Here is a 19,182-nt window from a genome sequence, read left to right as displayed (position 1 = left end):
GTTTTTTTCTATTAAATAAAGCCAAATCAAATGGAAAAAAACCTATATTAGGGCATAGATTTGCAATAAAAACTTATAGAAGAACAGTGACACCTACAGGTCAGATGGGATTCTGCACGCAATAAAAAAAAAAGTCATACAATGGAAGAGCATAAGAATGGAAAAAAGTGTAAAAAGTGCCTGAATGGGGGCGATAAAGCTGGACTTGAGGAGCATTGATGTGCGGGGACATTTCTTGCAGTAACAATGATTGATTTCTGTACATTGAAGCACAATCAGTGTCTCCAGACAGGTGATGACAGATTTAGATGGCGCAGGCTGGATGTGCCCCGCTGCTTGGCATGTTTGGAATCTGACAGATCAGCATCAGTTTTTAGTCTTCACAGATGAAGGGCGGCAGTAGCTGGATACATACCGTGTATATATATATATATATATATATATATATATATATATATATATATATACACACCCCTCCCCCATCTGTAGCCCTGACATACAATACTAGAGGACGAGTTACACCACAGTAAATATCACTTTCCGTCTTTTTTATTTTATTTTATGTTACTCAGTAGATTTATATAGAAATGCAGAATTTCAGCAGAAGTTTTTTTTTTTTTTCATGAATTCAGAGATTTTGAGGTCAAGTAAATATATATAATAAAGAAATATACAGCCATAACCTCTCTTGTATTACACACATGAGGCACAGGGGAAAAGTCGGGTGGTTGGGTATCAAAAGTTTACACGCCCTTAGAACGTATTGCTATGCACAGATGCAGCATTTTCATTATCGGCTTATGGCCGGGGCACAGGACCAGTTTGAGAAAAATGGAGGCTGTGGATAGAAAGCAAAGTAGGTTCGTACTCACTTGTCAGTTTTTTAGACAGACCATATAATACTGCCATATAGTACCAGTGTTATATTTCCATTTACAATCTGCATAATGTCACCATATGGCACCAACATTATATGGACTTTTATAGCTCACATATTACAGGATGCAGGATTGTACGTCATCGTAATACATCTCACAACCTATTTAGGTGATACCCCAGGAAGGATCCCGATCACTGCACTGCTGAGACCAAATAAGGCTGAAGCATTGCTGCACCCTCACTCTGCCGCCGCGCCCTCGCACTGCCGCTTCTCCCTTGCCCTCCCACTGCACCCTCTCTCTGCCTCTGCTCCCTTGCTGTGCCGCTTCTTCCACGTGCTCCCACTGCTTCCTCGCCCTGCCGCTGCACCCTCGCTCTGCCGCTACGCCCTCACGCTCCCACTGCTCCCTCGCTCTGCCTCTGCTACCTCGCGCTACCGGTTCTCCCTCTCGCTACCGGTTCTCCCTCTGCTCCCACTGCACCCTCGCTCTGCCGCTACGCCCTCACGGTCCCACTGCACCCTCGCTCTGCCTCTGCTCCCTCGCCCTGCCACTGTACGCTCGCTCTGCCGCTACGCCCTCACGCTCCCACTGCTCCGTCGCTCTGCTTCTATTCCCTCGCTCTGCCGCTACGCCCTCATGCTCCCACTGCACCCTCGCTCTGCCTCTGCTCCCTCGCCCTGCCGCTGCACCCTCGCTCTGCCTCTGCTCCCTCACTCTGCCTCTGCTCCCTCACTCTGCCTCTGCTCCCTCACTCTGCCTCTGCTCCCTCACTCTGCCTCTGCTCCCTCACTCTGCCTCTGCTCCCTCACTCTGCCTCTGCTCCCTCGCCCTGCCGCTTCTCCCTTGCCCTCCCACTGTGCCTCTGCTCCCTCGCCCTGCCACTGCACCCTCGCTCTGCCTCTGCTCCCTCGCCCTGCCGCTGCACGCTCGCTCTGCCATTCTGCCCTCACGCTCCCACTGCTCCCTCGCTCTGCCTCTGCTCCCTCGCCCTGCCGCTTCTCCCTTGCCCTCCCACTGTTCCCTCGCTCTGCCTCTGCTCCCTCGCCCTGCCGCTGCACGCTCACTCTGCCGCTACGCCCTCACGCTCCCACTGCTCCCTCGCTCTGCTTCTGTTCCCTCGCTCTGCCTCTGCTCCCTCACACTACCGCTTCTCCCTCACGTTCCCACTGCACCCTCGCTCTGCCTCTGCTCCCTCGCTCTGTCTCTGCTCCCTCGCTCTGCCGCTGCACCCTCGCTGTGCCTCTGCTCCCTCGCTTTGCCTTTGCTCCCTCGCCCTGCCGCTGCACCCTCGCTCTGCCTCTGCTCCCTCACTCTGCCTCTGCTCCCTCACTCTGCCTCTGCTCCCTCACTCTGCCTCTGCTCCCTCACTCTGCCTCTGCTCCCTCACTCTGCCTCTGCTCCCTCGCCCTGCCTCTGCTCCCTCGCTCTGCCTTTGCTCCCTCGCCCTGCCGCTGCACCCTCGCTCTGCCTTTGCTCCCTCGCCCTGCCGCTGCACCCTCGCTCTGCCTCTGCTCCCTCACTCTGCCTCTGCTCCCTCACTCTGCCTCTGCTCCCTCACTCTGCCTCTGCTCCCTCACTCTGCCTCTGCTCCCTCGCCCTGCCTCTGCTCCCTCGCTCTGCCTTTGCTCCCTCGCCCTGCCGCTGCACCCTCGCTCTGCCTTTGCTCCCTCGCCCTGCCGCTGCACCCTCGCTCTGCCTCTGCTCCCTCACTCTGCCTCTGCTCCCTCGCCCTGCCTCTGCTCCCTCGCTCTGCCTTTGCTCCCTCGCCCTGCCGCTGCACACTCACTCTGCCTCTGCTCCCTCGCTCTACCTCTGCTCCCTCGCTCTGCCACTACGCCCTCACGCTCCCCCTGCTCCCTCGCCCTGCCTCTGCTCCCTCGCTCTGCCGCTATGCCCTCACGCTCCCACTGCTCCCTCACTCTGCTGCTGCAGCCTCGTCGTGCCTCTGCTCCCTCGCCGTGCCTCTGCTCCCTCGCCGTGCCTCTGCTCCCTCGCTCTGCCTCTGCTCCCTCGCCCTGCCGCTGCACGCTCACTCTGCCGCTAGGCCCTCACGCTCCCACTGCTCCCTCGCTCTGTCGCTGCACCTCGCTCTGCTTCTGTTCCCTCGCTCTGCCTCTGCTCCCTCACACTACCGCTTCTCCCTCGCTCTGCCGCTGCTCCCTCGCTCTGCCGCTGCACTTCGCTCTGCCTCTCCGTCTGTGTACAAAGGTCCTGATGCTAAAAGATTAGATCTGTAGAAAAGATCTTCAGACTGTGGATCTGTAGCCGGGATCGCGCCGCCTCTGCTGTTTATCGGTGTTTACATTTGTAACAAAATATAACTATGGTATTTAACTCCAAATAGAAACATTGAGAATTTTTCCTTTTTTTTGCAAAGATTTTGAGTTTTCTCTATTCACATCCAGAGCCGCTTTCATATTTTTGCAGTTTTCCCTTAATATGGATCCATTATCAGATTCACCATGCAAACTGCATTCATTGGTAAATCAGTCTCTAAAACTTGAGGAGGCTGGTGTAGTTACCGTGAAAATCCATGTCAGAATAGCTGTATAATCCTTTCTGAAAGTTAAACTCAAATCTCCACCCAACTAGCCTGATTGACTGCTCCTCAGTGTCCCTCCTCCCTGCTGCTGCGATCTCACACTGCTCAGCTGTCACTCAAGCTGGGTGGGTGGAGCCTGAACAGATGTCACTCAGGCTGAGTGGGCGGAGATTGAATACATTGGACTCATGAGTTTATCAATTCTGTATCTGGACTCCTAAAATGCACATTATAATATCAGGATTATACAGTCATTCTGTTATGGATTTTAGCAGTAAGTACACCAGCCTCATCAGGTCAAAAAGATCCATTGAATAATGTACGCAGTTTGTATTGTGGAATCTACATTCCATGACATGTGACCTAACCTCTGCTCCCACAATGCACTGCTCTCTGGGAAATCGGGCAATGTGCAGCTTTAGCAGTGATTAGAGAATAACACATTATGTGATAGAAAAATCAATGCATAGCTAAAAGTTTACTTTGGAGTAGATTGGTTGTGACTTGTGCACACTAGTATATATTACTCACTGTGCGGATGTGTCGAGTCAGATGTAGCAGAGCTGAGTTAGCCTCCTGCCCCTTTATGTATATTCTGGGGTCATATATACACCCCAGATATTGTGGTTCGTCACTGACCTCATATTACACAACATTTCTGTTCTTTCCTTCCAGGGATGAAATGTCTTTATATGGGAATTTTCCTTGCAGACATTGACACAAACACCTTGTTGTAATGTTGGAGGTTTCCTCCCCGGGGCGATAGACACAATCTCATCTCCGGCGGCCACTGAGGAAGTCATCGGTGCCAGCTCCTGTGTTATTACGGTGGGGGGGTGGGGGGTTACTACCCAGATTCAGTAATCCCAACTCGCCCGCTTACCCTGCATCACATCACTAACATTGTATTCATCTTCAGTACGGTTTTGCTCCAGGTCATGATTTTTGGGCGCCCATCATGGGTAGGAGTAGTACCCGTAGTGGATAATGGAGTTGCAATGTGAATGATTGTTGCATGCCGACGCCGTTACCGTTCTTTTCTATGGGGAGACCATAAAAATAGAATATGTGCTTGTAAGCTAAATTTTCTTCCTCACACAATTATCACAATTAATACAAGAATATTTCTAAGAACCTGGTAGGGTACTAGATCCATGTAGTTTAGAAGGTACCCTGGTAGGTTACTAGATTCATATCTCTATAATGTAAGACCCCGGTAGGGTACTAGATCCGTGTTTCTATAAGGTAACACCCTGGTAGGGTACTAGATCCATGTTTCTATAAGGTAACACCCTGGTAGGGTACTAGATCCATGCCTCTATAAGGTAACACCCCGGTAGGGTACTAGATCCATGTTTCTATAAGGTAAGATCCCTGGTAGGGTACTAGATCCATGTTTCTATAAGGTAACACCCCGGTAGGGTACTAGATCCATGTTTCTATAAGGTAAGATCCCGGTAGGGTACTAGAGCCATGTTTCTATACGGTAACACCCTGCTACAGTACTAGATCCATGTTTCTATAAGGTAACACCCCGGTAGGGTACTAGAGCCATGTTTCTATACGGTAACACCCTGCTACGGTACTAGATCCATAGTTCTATAAGGTAACACCCTGGTAGGGTACTGGATCCATGCCTCTATAAGGTAACACCCCGGTAGGGTACTAGATCCATGCCTCTATAAGATAACACCCTGGTGGGGTACTAGATCCTTGCCTCTATAAGGTAACACCCTGGTAGGGTAATAGATCCATGTTTCTATAAGGTAACTCCCTGGTAGGGTACTAGATCCTTGCCTCTATAAGGTAACACCCTGGTAGGGTACTAGATCCATGTCTTTATAAGGTAACACCCTGGTAGGGTACTAGATCCTTGCCTCTATAAGGTAACACCCTGGTAGGGTACTAGATCCATGTCTTTATAAGGTAACACCCTGGTAGGGTACTAGATCCATGCCTCTATAAGGTAACACCCCGGTAGGGTACTAGATCCATGCCTGTATAAGGTAACACCCCGGTAGGGTACTAGATCCAAGCTTCTATAAGGTAACACCCTGGTAGGGTACTAGATCCATGCCTCTATAAGGTAACACCCTGGTAGGGTACTAGAGCGAGCCATGTTTCTATAAGGGAACACCCCGGTAGGGTACTAGATCCATGCCTCTATTAGGTAACACCCCGGTAGGGTACTAGATCCATGTTTCTATAAGGTAACACCCGGTAGGGTACTAGATCCATGCCTCTATAAGGTAACACCCTGGTAGGGTACTAGAGCGAGCCATGTTTCTATAAGGTAACACCCCGGTAGGGTACTGGATCCATGCCTCTATAAGATAACACCCTGGTGGGGTACTAGATCCTTGCCTCTATAAGGTAACACCCTGGTAGGGTACTAGATCCATGTTTCTATAAGGTAACACCCTGGTAGGGTACTAGATCCATGTCTTTATAAGGTAACACCCTGGTAGGGTACTAGATCCATGTTTCTATAAGGTAACACCCTGGTAGGGTACTAGATCCATGTTTCTATAAGGTAACACCCCGGTAGGGTACTAGATCCATGTTTCTATAAGGTAACACCCCGGTAGGGTACTAGATCCATGCCTCTATAAGGTAACACCCCGGTAGGGTACTAGATCCATGCTTCTATAAGGTAACACCCTGGTAGGGTACTAGAGCAAGCCGTGTTTCTATAAGGGAACACCCCGGTAGGGTACTAGATCCATGCCTCTATAAGATAACACCCTGGTGGGGTACTAGATCCATGTTTTTATAAGGTAACACCCGGTAGGGTACTAAATCCATGCCTCTATAAGGTAACACCCTGGTAGGGTACTAGAGCGAGCCATGTTTCTATAAGGTAACACCCCGGTAGGGTACTAGATCCATGCCTCTATAAGGTAACACCCGGTAGGGTCCTAGATCCATGCCTCTATAAGGTAACACCCTGGTAGGGTAATAGAGCGAGCCATGTTTCTATAAGGTAACACCCCGATAGGGTACTAGATCCATGCCTCTATTAGCTAACACCCCGGTAGGGTACTAGATCCATGTTTCTATAAGGTAACACCCCGGTAGGGTATTAGATCCATGCCTCTATAAGGTAACACCCGGTAGGGTACTAGATCCATGCCTCTATAAGGTAATACCCGGTAGGGTACTAGATCCATGCCTCTATAAGGTAACACCCTGGTAGGGTACTAGATCCATGTTTCTATAAGGTAACACCCCGGTAGGGTACTAGATCCATGTTTCTATAAGGTAACACCCCGGTGGGGTACTAGATCCATGCCTCTATAAGGTAACACCCCGGTAGGGTACTAGATCCATGCCTCTATAAGGTAACACCCCGGTAGGGTACTAGATCCATGTTTCTATAAGGTAAGATCCCTGGTAGGGTACTAGATCCATGTTTCTATAAGGTAACACCCCGGTAGGGTACTAGATCCATGTTTCTATAAGGTAAGATCCCGGTAGGGTACTAGAGCCATATTTCTATACGGTAACACCCTGCTACGGTACTAGATCCATGTTTCTATAAGGTAACACCCCGGTAGGGTACTAGAGCCATGTTTCTATACGGTAACACCTTGCTACGGTACTAGATCCATAGTTCTATAAGGTAACACCCTGGTAGGGTACTAGATCATAACACCCTGGTAGGGTACTAGATCCATGTCTTTATAAGGTAACACCCCGGTAGGGTACTAGAGCCATGTTTCTATACGGTAACACCTTGCTACGGTACTAGATCCATGTTTCTATAAGGTAACACCCTGGTAGGGTACTAGATCCATGTTTCTATAAGGTAACACCCTGGTAGGGTACTAGATCCATGTCTTTATAAGGTAACACCCTGGTAGGGTACTAGATCCATGTTTCTATAAGGTAACACCCTGGTAGGGTACTAGATCCATGTTTCTATAAGGTAACACCCTGGTAGGGTACTAGATCCATGTTTCTATAAGGTAACACCCCGCTAGGGTACTAGATCCATGCCTCTGTAAGGTAACACCCCGGTAGGGTACTAGAGCGAGCCATGTTTCTATAAGGTAACACCCCGGTAGGGTACTAGATCCATGCCTCTATTAGGTAACACCCCGGTAGGGTACTAGATCCATGTTTCTATAAGGTAACACCCCGGTAGGGTATTAGATCCATGTTTCTATAAAGTAACACCCTGGTAGGGTACTAGATCCATGCCTCTATAAGGTAACACCCGGTAGGGTACTAGATCCATGCCTCTATAAGGAAACACCCTGGTAGGGTACTAGAGCGAGCCATGTTTCTATAAGGGAACACCCCGGTAGGGTACTAGATCCATGCCTCTATTAGGTAACACTCCGGTATGGTACTAGATCCATGTTTCTATAAGGTAACACCCTGGTGGGGTACTAGATCCTTGCCTCTATAAGGTAACACCCTGGTAGGGTACTAGATCCATGTTTCTATAAGGTAACTCCCTGGTAGGGTACTAGATCCTTGCCTCTATAAGGTAACACCCTGGTAGGGTACTAGATCCATGTCTTTATAAGGTAACACCCTGGTAGGGTACTAGATCCATGCCTCTATAAGGTAACACCCCGGTAGGGTACTAGATCCATGCCTGTATAAGGTAACACCCCGGTAGGGTACTAGATCCATGCTTCTATAAGGTAACACCCTGGTAGGGTACTAGATCCATGCCTCTATAAGGTAACACCCTGGTAGGGTACTAGAGCGAGCCATGTTTCTATAAGGGAACACCCCGGAAGGGGACTAGATCCATGCCTCTATTAGGTAACACCCCGGTAGGGTACTAGATCCATGCCTCTATAAGGTAACACCCTGGTAGGGTACTAGAGCGAGCCATGTTTCTATAAGGTAACACCCCGGTAGGGTACTGGATCCATGCCTCTATAAGGTAACACCCCGGTAGGGTACTAGATCCATGCCTCTATAAGGTAACACCCTGGTAGGGTACTAGATCCATGTTTCTATAAGGTAACACCCCGGTAGGGTACTAGATCCATGTTTCTATAAGGTAACACCCGGTAGGGTACTAGATCCATGCCTCTATAAGGTAACACCCTGGTAGGGTACTAGATCCATGTTTCTATTAGGTAACACCCCGGTAGGGTACTAGATCCATGTTTCTATAAGGTAACACCCGGTAGGGTACTAGATCCATGCCTCTATAAGGTAACACCCTGGTAGGGTACTAGAGCGAGCCATGTTTCTATAAGGTAACACCCCAGTAGGGTACTAGATCCATGCCTCTATAAGGTAACACCCGGTAGGGTACTAGAGCCATGCCTCTATAAGGTAACACCCTGGTAGGGTACTGGATCCATGCCTCTATAAGATAACACCCTGGTGGGGTACTAGATCCATGCCTCTATAAGATAACACCCTGGTGGGGTACTAGATCCTTGCCTCTATAAGGTAAAACCCTGGTAGGGTACTGGATCCATGCCTCTATAAGGTAACACCCCGGTAGGGTACTAGATCCATGCCTCTATAAGATAACACCCTGGTGGGGTACTAGATCCTTGCCTCTATAAGGTAACACCCTGGTAGGGTACTAGATCCATGCCTCTATAAGGTAACTCCCTGGTAGGGTACTAGATCCATGTTTCTATAAGGTAACACCCCGGTGGGGTACTAGATCCATGCCTCTATAAGGTAACTCCCTGGTAGGGTACTAGATCCATGTTTCTATAAGGTAACACCCCGGTAGGGTACTAGATCCATGTTTCTATAAGGTAAGATCCCGGTAGGGTACTAGAGCCATGTTTCTATACGGTAACACCCTGCTACGGTACTAGATCCATGTTCCTATAAGGTAACACCCCGGTAGGGTACTAGAGCCATGTTTCTATACGGTAACACCCTGCTACGGTACTAGATCCATAGTTCTGGTAGGGTACTGGATCCATGCCTCTATAAGGTAACACCCCGGTAGGGTACTAGATCCATGTTTCTATAAGGTAACACCCCGGTAGGGTATTAGATCCATGTTTCTATAAAGTAACACCCTGGTAGGGTACTAGATCCATGCTTCTATAAGGTAACACCCGGTAGGGTACTAGATCCATGCCTCTATAAGGTAACACCCGGTAGGGTACTAGATCCATGCCTCTATAAGGTAACACCCGGTAGGGTACTAGATCCATGCCTCTATAAGGTAACACCCTGGTAGGGTACTAGAGCGAGCCATGTTTCTATAAGGGAACACCCCGGTAGGGTACTAGATCCATGCCTCTATTAGGTAACACCCCGGTAGGGTACTAGATCCATGCCTCTATAAGGTAACACCTGGTAGGGTACTAGATCTATGCCTCTATAAGGTAACACCCGGTAGGGTACTAGATCCATGCCTCTATAAGGTAACACCCTGGTAGGGTACTAGATCCATGTTTCTATAAGGTAAGATCCCTGGTAGGGTACTAGATCCATGTTTCTATAAGGTAACACCCCGGTAGGGTACTAGATCCATGTTTCTATAAGGTAACACCCCGGTGGGGTACTAGATCCATGCCTCTATAAGGTAACTCCCTGGTAGGGTACTAGATCCATGCCTCTATAAGGTAACACCCCGGTGGGGTACTAGATCCATGCCTCTATAAGGTAACTCCCTGGTAGGGTACTAGATCCATGTTTCTATAAGGTAACACCCCGGTGGGGTACTAGATCCATGCCTCTATAAGGTAACTCCCTGGTAGGGTACTAGATCCATGCCTCTATAAGGTAACACCCCGGTGGGGTACTAGATCCATGCCTCTATAAGGTAACACCCCGGTAGGGTACTAGATCCATGCCTCTATAAGGTAACACCCCGGTAGGGTACTAGATCCATGTTTCTATAAGGTAAGATCCCTGGTAGGGTACTAGATCCATGTTTCTATAAGGTAACACCCCGGTAGGGTACTAGATCCATGTTTCTATAAGGTAAGATCCCGGTAGGGTACTAGAGCCATGTTTCTATACGGTAACACCCTGCTACGGTACTAGATCCATGTTTCTATAAGGTAACACCCCGGTAGGGTACTAGAGCCATGTTTCTATACGGTAACACCCTGCTACGGTACTAGATCCATAGTTCTATAAGGTAACACCCTGGTAGGGTACTGGATCCATGCCTCTATAAGGTAACACCCCGGTAGGGTACTAGATCCATTCCTCTATAAGGTAACACCCTGGTGGGGTACTAGATCCTTGCCTCTATAAGGTAACACCCTGGTAGGGTACTAGATCCATGTTTCTATAAGGTAACACCCTGGTAGGGTACTAGATCCATGTTTCTATAAGGTAACACCCTGGTAGGGTACTAGATCCATGTTTCTATAAGGTAACACCCTGGTAGGGTACTAGATCCATGTTTCTATAAGGTAACACCCTGGTAGGGTACTAGATCCATGTTTCTATAAGGTAACACCCTGGTAAGGTACTAGATCCATGTTTCTATAAGTTAACACCCCGGTAGGGTATTAGATCCATGTTTCTATAAAGTAACACCCTGGTAGGGTACTAGATCCATGTTTCTATAAGGTAACACCCCGGTAGGGTACTAGATCCATGCCTCTATAAGGTAACACCCGGTAGGGTACTAGATCCATGCCTCTATAAGGTAACACCCTGGTAGGGTACTAGAGCGAGCCATGTTTCTATAAGGGAACACCCCGGTAGGGTACTAGATCCATGCCTCTATTAGGTAACACCCCGGTATGGTACTAGATCCATGTTTCTATAAGGTAACACCCGGTAGGGTACTAGATCCATGCCTCTATAAGGTAACACCCCGGTAGGGTACTAGATCCATGCCTCTATAAGGTAACACCCCGGTAGGGTACTAGATCCATGTTTCTATAAGGTAACACCCGGTAGGGTACTAGATCCATGCCTCTATAAGGTAACACCCTGGTAGGGTACTAGAGCGAGCCATGTTTCTATAAGGTAACACCCCGGTAGGGTACTAGATCCATGCCTCTATAAGGTAACACCCCGGTAGGGTACTAGATCCATGCCTCTATAAGGTAACACCCCGGTAGGGTACTAGATCCATGCCTCTATAAGGTAACACCCCGGTAGGGTACTAGATCCATGCCTCTATAAGGTAACACCCCGGTAGGGTACTAGATCCATGCCTCTATAAGGTAACACCCTGGTAGGGTACTAGATCCATGTTTCTATAAGGTAACACCCTGGTAGGGTACTAGATCCATGCCTCTATAAGGTAAGACCCGGTAGGGTACTAGATCCATGTTTCTATAAGGTAACACCCCGGTAGGGTACTAGATCCATGCCTCTATAAGGTAACACCCCGGTAGGGTACTAGATCCATGCCTCTATAAGGTAACACCCCGGTAGGGTACTAGATCCATGCCTCTATAAGGTAACACCCTGGTAGGGTACTAGATCCATGTTTCTATAAGGTAACACCCTGGTAGGGTACTAGATCCATGCCTCTATAAGGTAAGACCCGGTAGGGTACTAGATCCATGTTTCTATAAGGTAACACCCCGGTAGGGTACTAGATCCATGCCTCTATAAGGTAACACCCCGGTAGGGTACTAGATCCATGCCTCTATAAGGTAACACCCTGGTAGGGTACTAGATCCATGTTTCTATAAGGTAACACCCCGGTAGGGTACTAGATCCATGTTTCTATAAGGTAACACCCCGGTAGGGTACTAGATCCATGCCTCTATAAGGTAACACCCCGGTAGGGTACTAGATCCATGCCTCTATAAGGTAACACCCTCGTAGGGTACTAGATCCATGTTTCTATAAGGTAACACCCTGGTAGGGTACTAGATCCATGCCTCTATAAGGTAAGACCCGGTAGGGTACTAGATCCATGTTTTCATAAGGTAACACCCTGGTAGGGTACTAGATCCATGCCTCTATAAGGTAACACCCCGGTAGGGTACTAGATCCATGCCTCTATAAGGTAACACCCTGGTAGGGTACTAGATCCATGTTTCTATAAGGTAACACCCTGGTAGGGTACTAGATCCATGGCTCTATTAGGTAACACCCCGGTAGGGTACTAGATCCATGACTTTACAGTGGGATTGTTGGACCATTATCTACAGAACTGACATTGTACAGCTGTGACATCCGTCTCTTATACTGATACATTGATTTTGTTTTCCTCCCTCCTGGCTGTCTGCACTGACCTCCACATCATGACTCTCCGCCATCATCTAACCTTTCTGTTTCCTTTTTCCATCCGTTCTGTCTTGTTCCTGTCGCTGTTTCCTCCTCTTCTCTTCACGGGGAACCTCCTGTCCCGATCATTCTCGCCCCTTTTGTCATCCATGATCCCGACCCCTTCATCAACATCTCCCAGAGTACAACGGCAAACTCCGGAATATCCGCAAAAGTATGAACACCCCTCATACCCCCACGCTTCAGCGCCAGCGCTCCTTCACTTTCTCTGGTTTGTTCTGTCCGCTCGCTCCTTTTCCATTCAGCATGGTGTGTCATGTCCTGTGTGTAATGGGGTCATGGAGATCGGCTCCGGGGGGCCCCCAATCATGTCAGGTAAAGGTAAGGTCAATAACGACATGACGAGAGCTGGGGGCCCCGGAGCCGGAGAACCAACCAGAAGTTAACCCCATTAGTAGGGATGGGCGCCCTATCTGTGCCCTGGGGCCCATACGTGGCCCCATCCATCAGGTATGGCGTCCAGACTGTATGTGCTCCACACGCTTCAGAATAATGCACTGCTAATATGGTGGAGGAGTGGGACGTGACCCCGATGTGTTCTCTTCGCTTTTTCTGGAGGCATGGGGCGTGTGGGGTGTGGACTGTTGCTTCTAACCATGAAGTTTGAGCTGGCAGATGGCACGGGGCGTGGGGCTTGTCTGTGGCTCGGTGTGTAACATCTGTGTTGGGATTCACTGCTGATTGCGCCAAAATCTTCTGTTGTGAAACGCGTTGGGTTAAACGTCTTGTGTCACGTCGAATCCTCCCGATCCCGCAGTCAGTGCCACGGAAAGGTAAGACGGCGGATTCCCCTCTGCTACAATGTATCACACACACGGACCCTCTGATAGGCGCCCCGAAATCCAAGTTCCCAACTGCCCCCTGCAAGGAAAGCTGAGATACCCCTGAACATAAGGGTACAGTAAACGGGGTATCTCAGCCTTACGCTGATTGGCTGCATGAGCGTCTCTTCTCTGGAGGACCCGGCCCATCTGTGCGTTACTCAGTCTACCAAGAGATATCAGTGGGGACCGTGCAATACCGTGTGCCTCCAGTGGTGGCGCTGCAGAGAAATGGAACACTTGCTGCAGGTTCAGCTTCACCTGCACAATCTGTGATCGGCTTATCAGGGGATTTGTCTCTAAAAGAAAAAAAAAGAGATGATCCAAAATGAACAACCCCTTTAATAAAGTTTTTTTCAATGAAAACCCCCTTAAGAATAAATCCTTCCATGTAAGGATTTTTTTTTTCTGTTACAAACATGCTTGCTGGAGTTTTATAGCTTGGACTCCATGATAGATCTGCCCATCCCCCGATGTAATGCTTCCGGTCTAGAGGGCGCCCTCACTGGTGAGACAAAGTATTACACTCTCTGATTTGGAAATGTTTCCAGAATAAACTTTTATATTATTTTTGACTATTAACTCTGTACTTTAATTTTGCGTCCCATGGAGATGCTGCTACATACTGAGGGGGGAGAAGACCCTTTGCAGCCTCAGCTTTCCGTCATGAAGCCCATATTGGAGCCACATGTCAGTAATGAGCCCGGCTGCATTACAGCTATAGTGCAGATATTAGGACGATACATCTGTAGCATCAGGACGGCCGGCAAATCCCAGCGTGGGGTCATCTGAGGCGAACACTCTGAGATCAATGACTATTTTCTGGGGTCTTTTTGGCCAGTTGTAGTACCCTGTAGTAAACCTAAACAAAAAAAAACTTCAGTCTCCGTAAAAGATGTGTCTAGCTGTATTACCAAGCCATATCACAATCGATATGTAATTTCTTCAAGAAAAGAATAAGGGGATTTTTTCAAATTAGCAAAATATACATTTTATTAAATACATATAATATATCAAACAGACAAATTTACTAACGGTATTCATGTATGAAAAACAGCTAAAAGATTCCCTGGCACTGTCAAAGATGGAGATGGAGATAGAAAAATGACTGTGTCTCAGTAAACACTAATGTGCACTGTTGTGTAAGATGGCGAAGCCGTGGGTGGTGAAACGCGCATCGAGGCTTTGACGTGTCTCACAAATGAAACGTGCGTCGAGGCTTTGACGTGTCTCACAAATGAAACGCGCGTCGAAGCTTTGACGTGTCTCACAAACACTACTGCACTGGGTGACCACCATGTGGCAAGGTAAATATCTATTATATATTTGAATCTTGGCTTTTTGTCATGACATTGCGGACAGATTGGCTGATCAACCACTAACTACTCTATTAGACTATGATAGGGAACAACTGAGAGCCATTCGCTATAACTACCTCAGACAGTATTCCTGGCTGACCTAATATGGGACCATTGATTAGTCACAGCTAATAGCTAATGTTTTCACCCTGTGTTACCAATTGGTTTTAGATGATATGTATGAGGGACGGGATTTAGCCTCTTTTGGTCTCCATCTTACATATCGATTGTGATATGGCTTGGTAATACAGCTGGATACATCTTTTACGGAGACTAAAGTTTTTCTTTTTTGTTTAGGTTTAATGTATTTGGCCTATGGGGTACTATTTCGTTCTGGTTATCTGTAGTACCCTGTAGTGCCTGCTCTCTAGGGGGCGCTGTGTACTGTCAGTATGTGACCCCGAGCGAGGTGGCAGCTTCTACAGAAGGCATCAATGGCTTCTTCTAGATGCAGAAGACCTGAGAGACGTCTCCTGCTGCCTGGGGGGGCGCTCCTCGCTTTGGGCCGGCTCCTATCTCCCCCTTGGCTGGGAGACATTGCTCCTTATTCTGATCTCGGAGGAGGCGCGGGTTTGCACTTGGCTCCGCTGAGAATCGTGTCCAGGCACCGAGCTCCTCGTGGGGTCGGGCCGGTCCCGACTTGTAGAGAATTAAACATGTTCAAGACTCCCACGACAGGATGAGAATATAGACAAATGATCCCGGGCATTAAATATGCCTCGCACCCTGCACAGATCACCCACAGACTGCAGCATCTCTGCAATGCCATCCTGATCTAGTCCTGGTCACATATCTGATGGTTTGTTACAGTGTATCAGTCTGGACAATCCTCTGTGAGCTAAGGACATAGTCCTGCCCTAAACTCCAGGTTGTAAGCTTTCACCTGCACTGATACATGGTAACAAACCTCAATTGACTGAGGCTGAAAAGCCATCCTGATCTAGTCCTGCTCACACAGCAGAGGGTTTGATACAATGTATCAGCCTGGATAATCCTCTGTGAACTAAACATGAATCCCCTTCCTTCCCTGAACTCCAGATTATAAACTTTTACCCGCGCTGATACATTGTAACAAACCATAATTGACTGAGGCTGAAAAGCCATCCTGATCTAATCCTGCTCACACAGCAGAGGGTTCGATACAATGTATCAGTCTGGATAATCCTCTGTGAGCTAAACACAAATCTCCTTCCTTCCCTGAACTCCAGATTATAAACTTTTACCTGCGCTGATACATTGTAACAAACCACAATCGGCTGAGGCTGAAACCTCATCTTGACCTAGTCGTGCTCACACAGCAGAGGGTTTGATACAATGTAACATTGCAAGTAAGCAATAATTAGCTGAGAGTGACTTAGAAACATCAGGGATTCTATTCACTAAGAACAAGCAATTTGAAGAATTGTGAAGAAATGAAGCATAAAGTATATGAGAATTAATTCTGAGAATTCTCACACTGGAAGAGCTTGCGAGGGTTAACTGCTGTAATAACGCTCCGCTCTGCCTCATCCACTCACTCAGCCCCACCATCTTCACATCTCCAAGTATCTTATCTCCTGCGCCCATTTCTCTGCCAGTATCGCCCTCTTTCCCGGAGCAGGGCCCCATCACTATGACATTGAGGATCGCCCCCGGAGCGGCTGGATGACATTCTCTCTTTCTTTCATTCCTAAGGTCCTGGAAATGCCACATTATTATTCAGCAGCCGCAAGTCCCCGATCCTCCACAGACTCGTCCTCTTCTCCGCACCATTCTCTCATGGCCGTCACCCTTTGGCAGCACTGGGTGGTTTTCATTGGTTGCGTTCTCCCATATGACATTGTACTGCAATGAAACATTAAACCGGCCTGAAATACTCTGTGCTGCTGTTGACATAAATCCATAGGACAATCATCTGATGGAGCGCCATGCGCCAAGTACCTTTTGCCCTTAACTCCATCCACAGCTTCATTAAAATCAATTATGCGACCCAATTTTGTGTACCCATCTGATTTGTGAGACAGAGGTGCCATAGCTAAGGTGGGTGCAGAGGTAACCGTGGCCCCTGAGGATGGCCCATAGGTAGAATGCTGTGTTATAAGTGGCACGTGTGCCTGGCGCCAATGACCGATGGGTACAATAACAAGGCTGCGTTTCTGGCTGTCATTGCGTCCGGCGGCCATTACCTGTCCTCTCGGCCAATAATAAAAGGACTGGGGTGCACATACATACAGATGAGGCTGTTATGATGCAGGGTAGTGGCACCCTCTGTTTGCCCCTTTTCATACCACTTTTGGCAGTCCCGCTCCTCCTTGTGTGGGTGGTCTTCTCCCATGCCCAGGAGATGAGACCTTTCGGGACCCCACAGCAGTTTCACGGGCTTCCTCCATGATCTAGATACCCCTGGCCAGCAGAAGCAGAGAACTGTCCGTGCCCATTCTTGATACATTGTTATTATTTTTCACCCTTTGTTATGTTTTGCTAGGAAACCGCTCTGGAACTTTTTTTTTTCGGAAACTGCATATTTTATTCTTTGTGAGCCGAGACGATAACACTGATTTCATTGTGAGCGGATTTGATGATATTAGTAAGGAATGCGGCCCCTCCCCGGGGTGGTCTCCTCGGAGAGGCCGCTGCTTGTGGGTGCAGTTCCTCATTGTTTTAAAAAGTTACTCACAAGTTTTTGGTTCCTACAGAACTTTTTCCTGCTAGAAACTGCGTCCACCAATCATAAAGCCACCGAGCAGATAGAATACGGTCATCGAGAGTCCATTCAGGCAGGAAGCGAAAAATCTTCAAATCCTCAATGTGTTTTCTGGTCATTGTTCTCACATTGACTTCTGAGCACTGATTTAAATATTAAAGGGGTAGTCCACTTTGTACGACCCCTGTCCGGCACCTGTCTCTCTGATGGCAGCCGATCACAGACGTACCTGTCAGCAATTCCATATTTGTTGGGACAGTCCTTGGATTGAGTCTGCTAAAGGAAAGGGGCTGAGAAAAACCTTGCCTTAAAGTGGTCTTCTTAGCGCGTTCCCCCACAATCCTGTATCCAGGGCCTAAATGTCCCAAATATTGCATTGAAAATGTGGTTAATATGCACAGGTGGTCCCACTGCTCGGCTCCCGGGTAATCGGATGCAATCCTTGGATTTAGTGGGTGTCCATGTAACAGATTTTGAGGTCCTATCCACTCTGAATAGTAGGGGTCTGGATTGGAGGGTCTTCCTCCATTATAATTATTAAAGAGGACAATCCCTTTAAGTCCAGCACAGTGTGTTCCTTGGGTACATCTGTGTTTGGGAACAACCAATATGGCCACCACAACCACACTATCGGGGGCTTTCATACCATACTGCCGCATCCTTGGTCTTGGGCTGTGTCTCCGTGTAATCTGCCTTGTGACATTTCCATGTGGGCGAGAGCCGGACCGCGGGATTTGGGGCAGTTGTGACTTTTTTGTATATTGCAGGAGTGCAGACCCGCGATAAGACCCCAGACGAGATTGTATCAGTCCCCCGCATGAGGTCCACCAGCGAGGGGCAATATGAAGAAAATACGGCTGATCCCACCAAAGTCCGATCCCCTGTACGGTGCGTCTCACCAGAAGTCTTCAACACTATCGCCGCCAATCCAGGAGGGAGACCCAAGGAGGTAAGGACCCCCGGCCATAGTGGATTCAATGACACATTTAGGGGATTTTAAAGGGAAAAGGTGGAATATTTCAAGGAAATGTAAATTTGTAGCCGTTCATCTGATGTCATTTTCTGCTATTTGCAGCCTCATCTACACAGCTACAAGGAGGCCTTTGAAGAGATGGATATTCCACTGTCTGCCACCAGCCCCACCGGCACAGGTACCCAGCGCCATCAGCGGGCACAGTGTGTACACCACCTCCTCTGCTCCTATGTACACTGCAGGTGCATTGTAGAGTGGGTACATGATAGGGTGGGATAAACATAAAGACAAATTCCTGAGTGGATCCGGTTCTTCTCCTGGATTTGGTCTCTAGAGCTGGTGTTCTGTAGTTGGCTTCTCATTCCGCAGAGCCACAGGAGATTCACCTTTTCTCTGGGTGTTCGGGTTCTGATTTTATGACTTCATCCTGTCTAACTTAACACAGGTGTTTTCATTTGTGTGCCGATCACCTTTTGGGTGCAGCTTTATATTCATCCCCCTGCTGGCATTTCCTGCTGGTAATAGATTCATTTGGATGTTCTGACATTCTGTTGATGTTTGGAGCCAGTCTGTAAGATTCCAGCTATGCTTTGCACCTATCTTCTGTGTATCATTAGTATGTAGGGTGTATATTTATTAACACTACTTGCTTTATTCTTTGTTTGGTATTTTGTTATATACTTTACTCACTATGGGATCTTTCTGTTTCAG

At 48.1% G+C, this 19,182-nt stretch overlaps 1 protein-coding gene across 10 annotated transcripts in view; it reads left to right on the top strand.

Annotated features, from left to right (window-relative positions):
• TNS1 (tensin 1) overlaps window positions 1–19,182 on the top strand; it is a 441,100-nt gene that overhangs the window by 403,803 nt on the left and 18,115 nt on the right. For 6 of the 10 annotated variants that reach the window (XM_069732691.1, XM_069732690.1, XM_069732692.1 and 3 more), the window contains 3 exons: window positions 12,758–12,790; window positions 18,266–18,447; window positions 18,574–18,649. In XM_069732691.1, coding sequence (XP_069588792.1) covers window positions 12,758–12,790; window positions 18,266–18,447; window positions 18,574–18,649 — 291 coding nt within the window. The remainder of the gene's footprint in view (window positions 1–12,757; window positions 12,791–18,265; window positions 18,448–18,573; window positions 18,650–19,182) is intronic. The other 4 variants (XM_069732693.1, XM_069732694.1, XM_069732699.1 and 1 more) reach the window with 1 other exon arrangement.

The sequence above is a fragment of the Ranitomeya imitator genome, chromosome 7 (assembly GCF_032444005.1).
Source record: "Ranitomeya imitator isolate aRanImi1 chromosome 7, aRanImi1.pri, whole genome shotgun sequence".
Lineage (NCBI taxonomy): Eukaryota > Metazoa > Chordata > Amphibia > Anura > Dendrobatidae > Ranitomeya > Ranitomeya imitator.
Note: the sequence above shows the minus strand (reverse complement) of the source record. Positions and strands in the feature narration are given on the sequence as shown.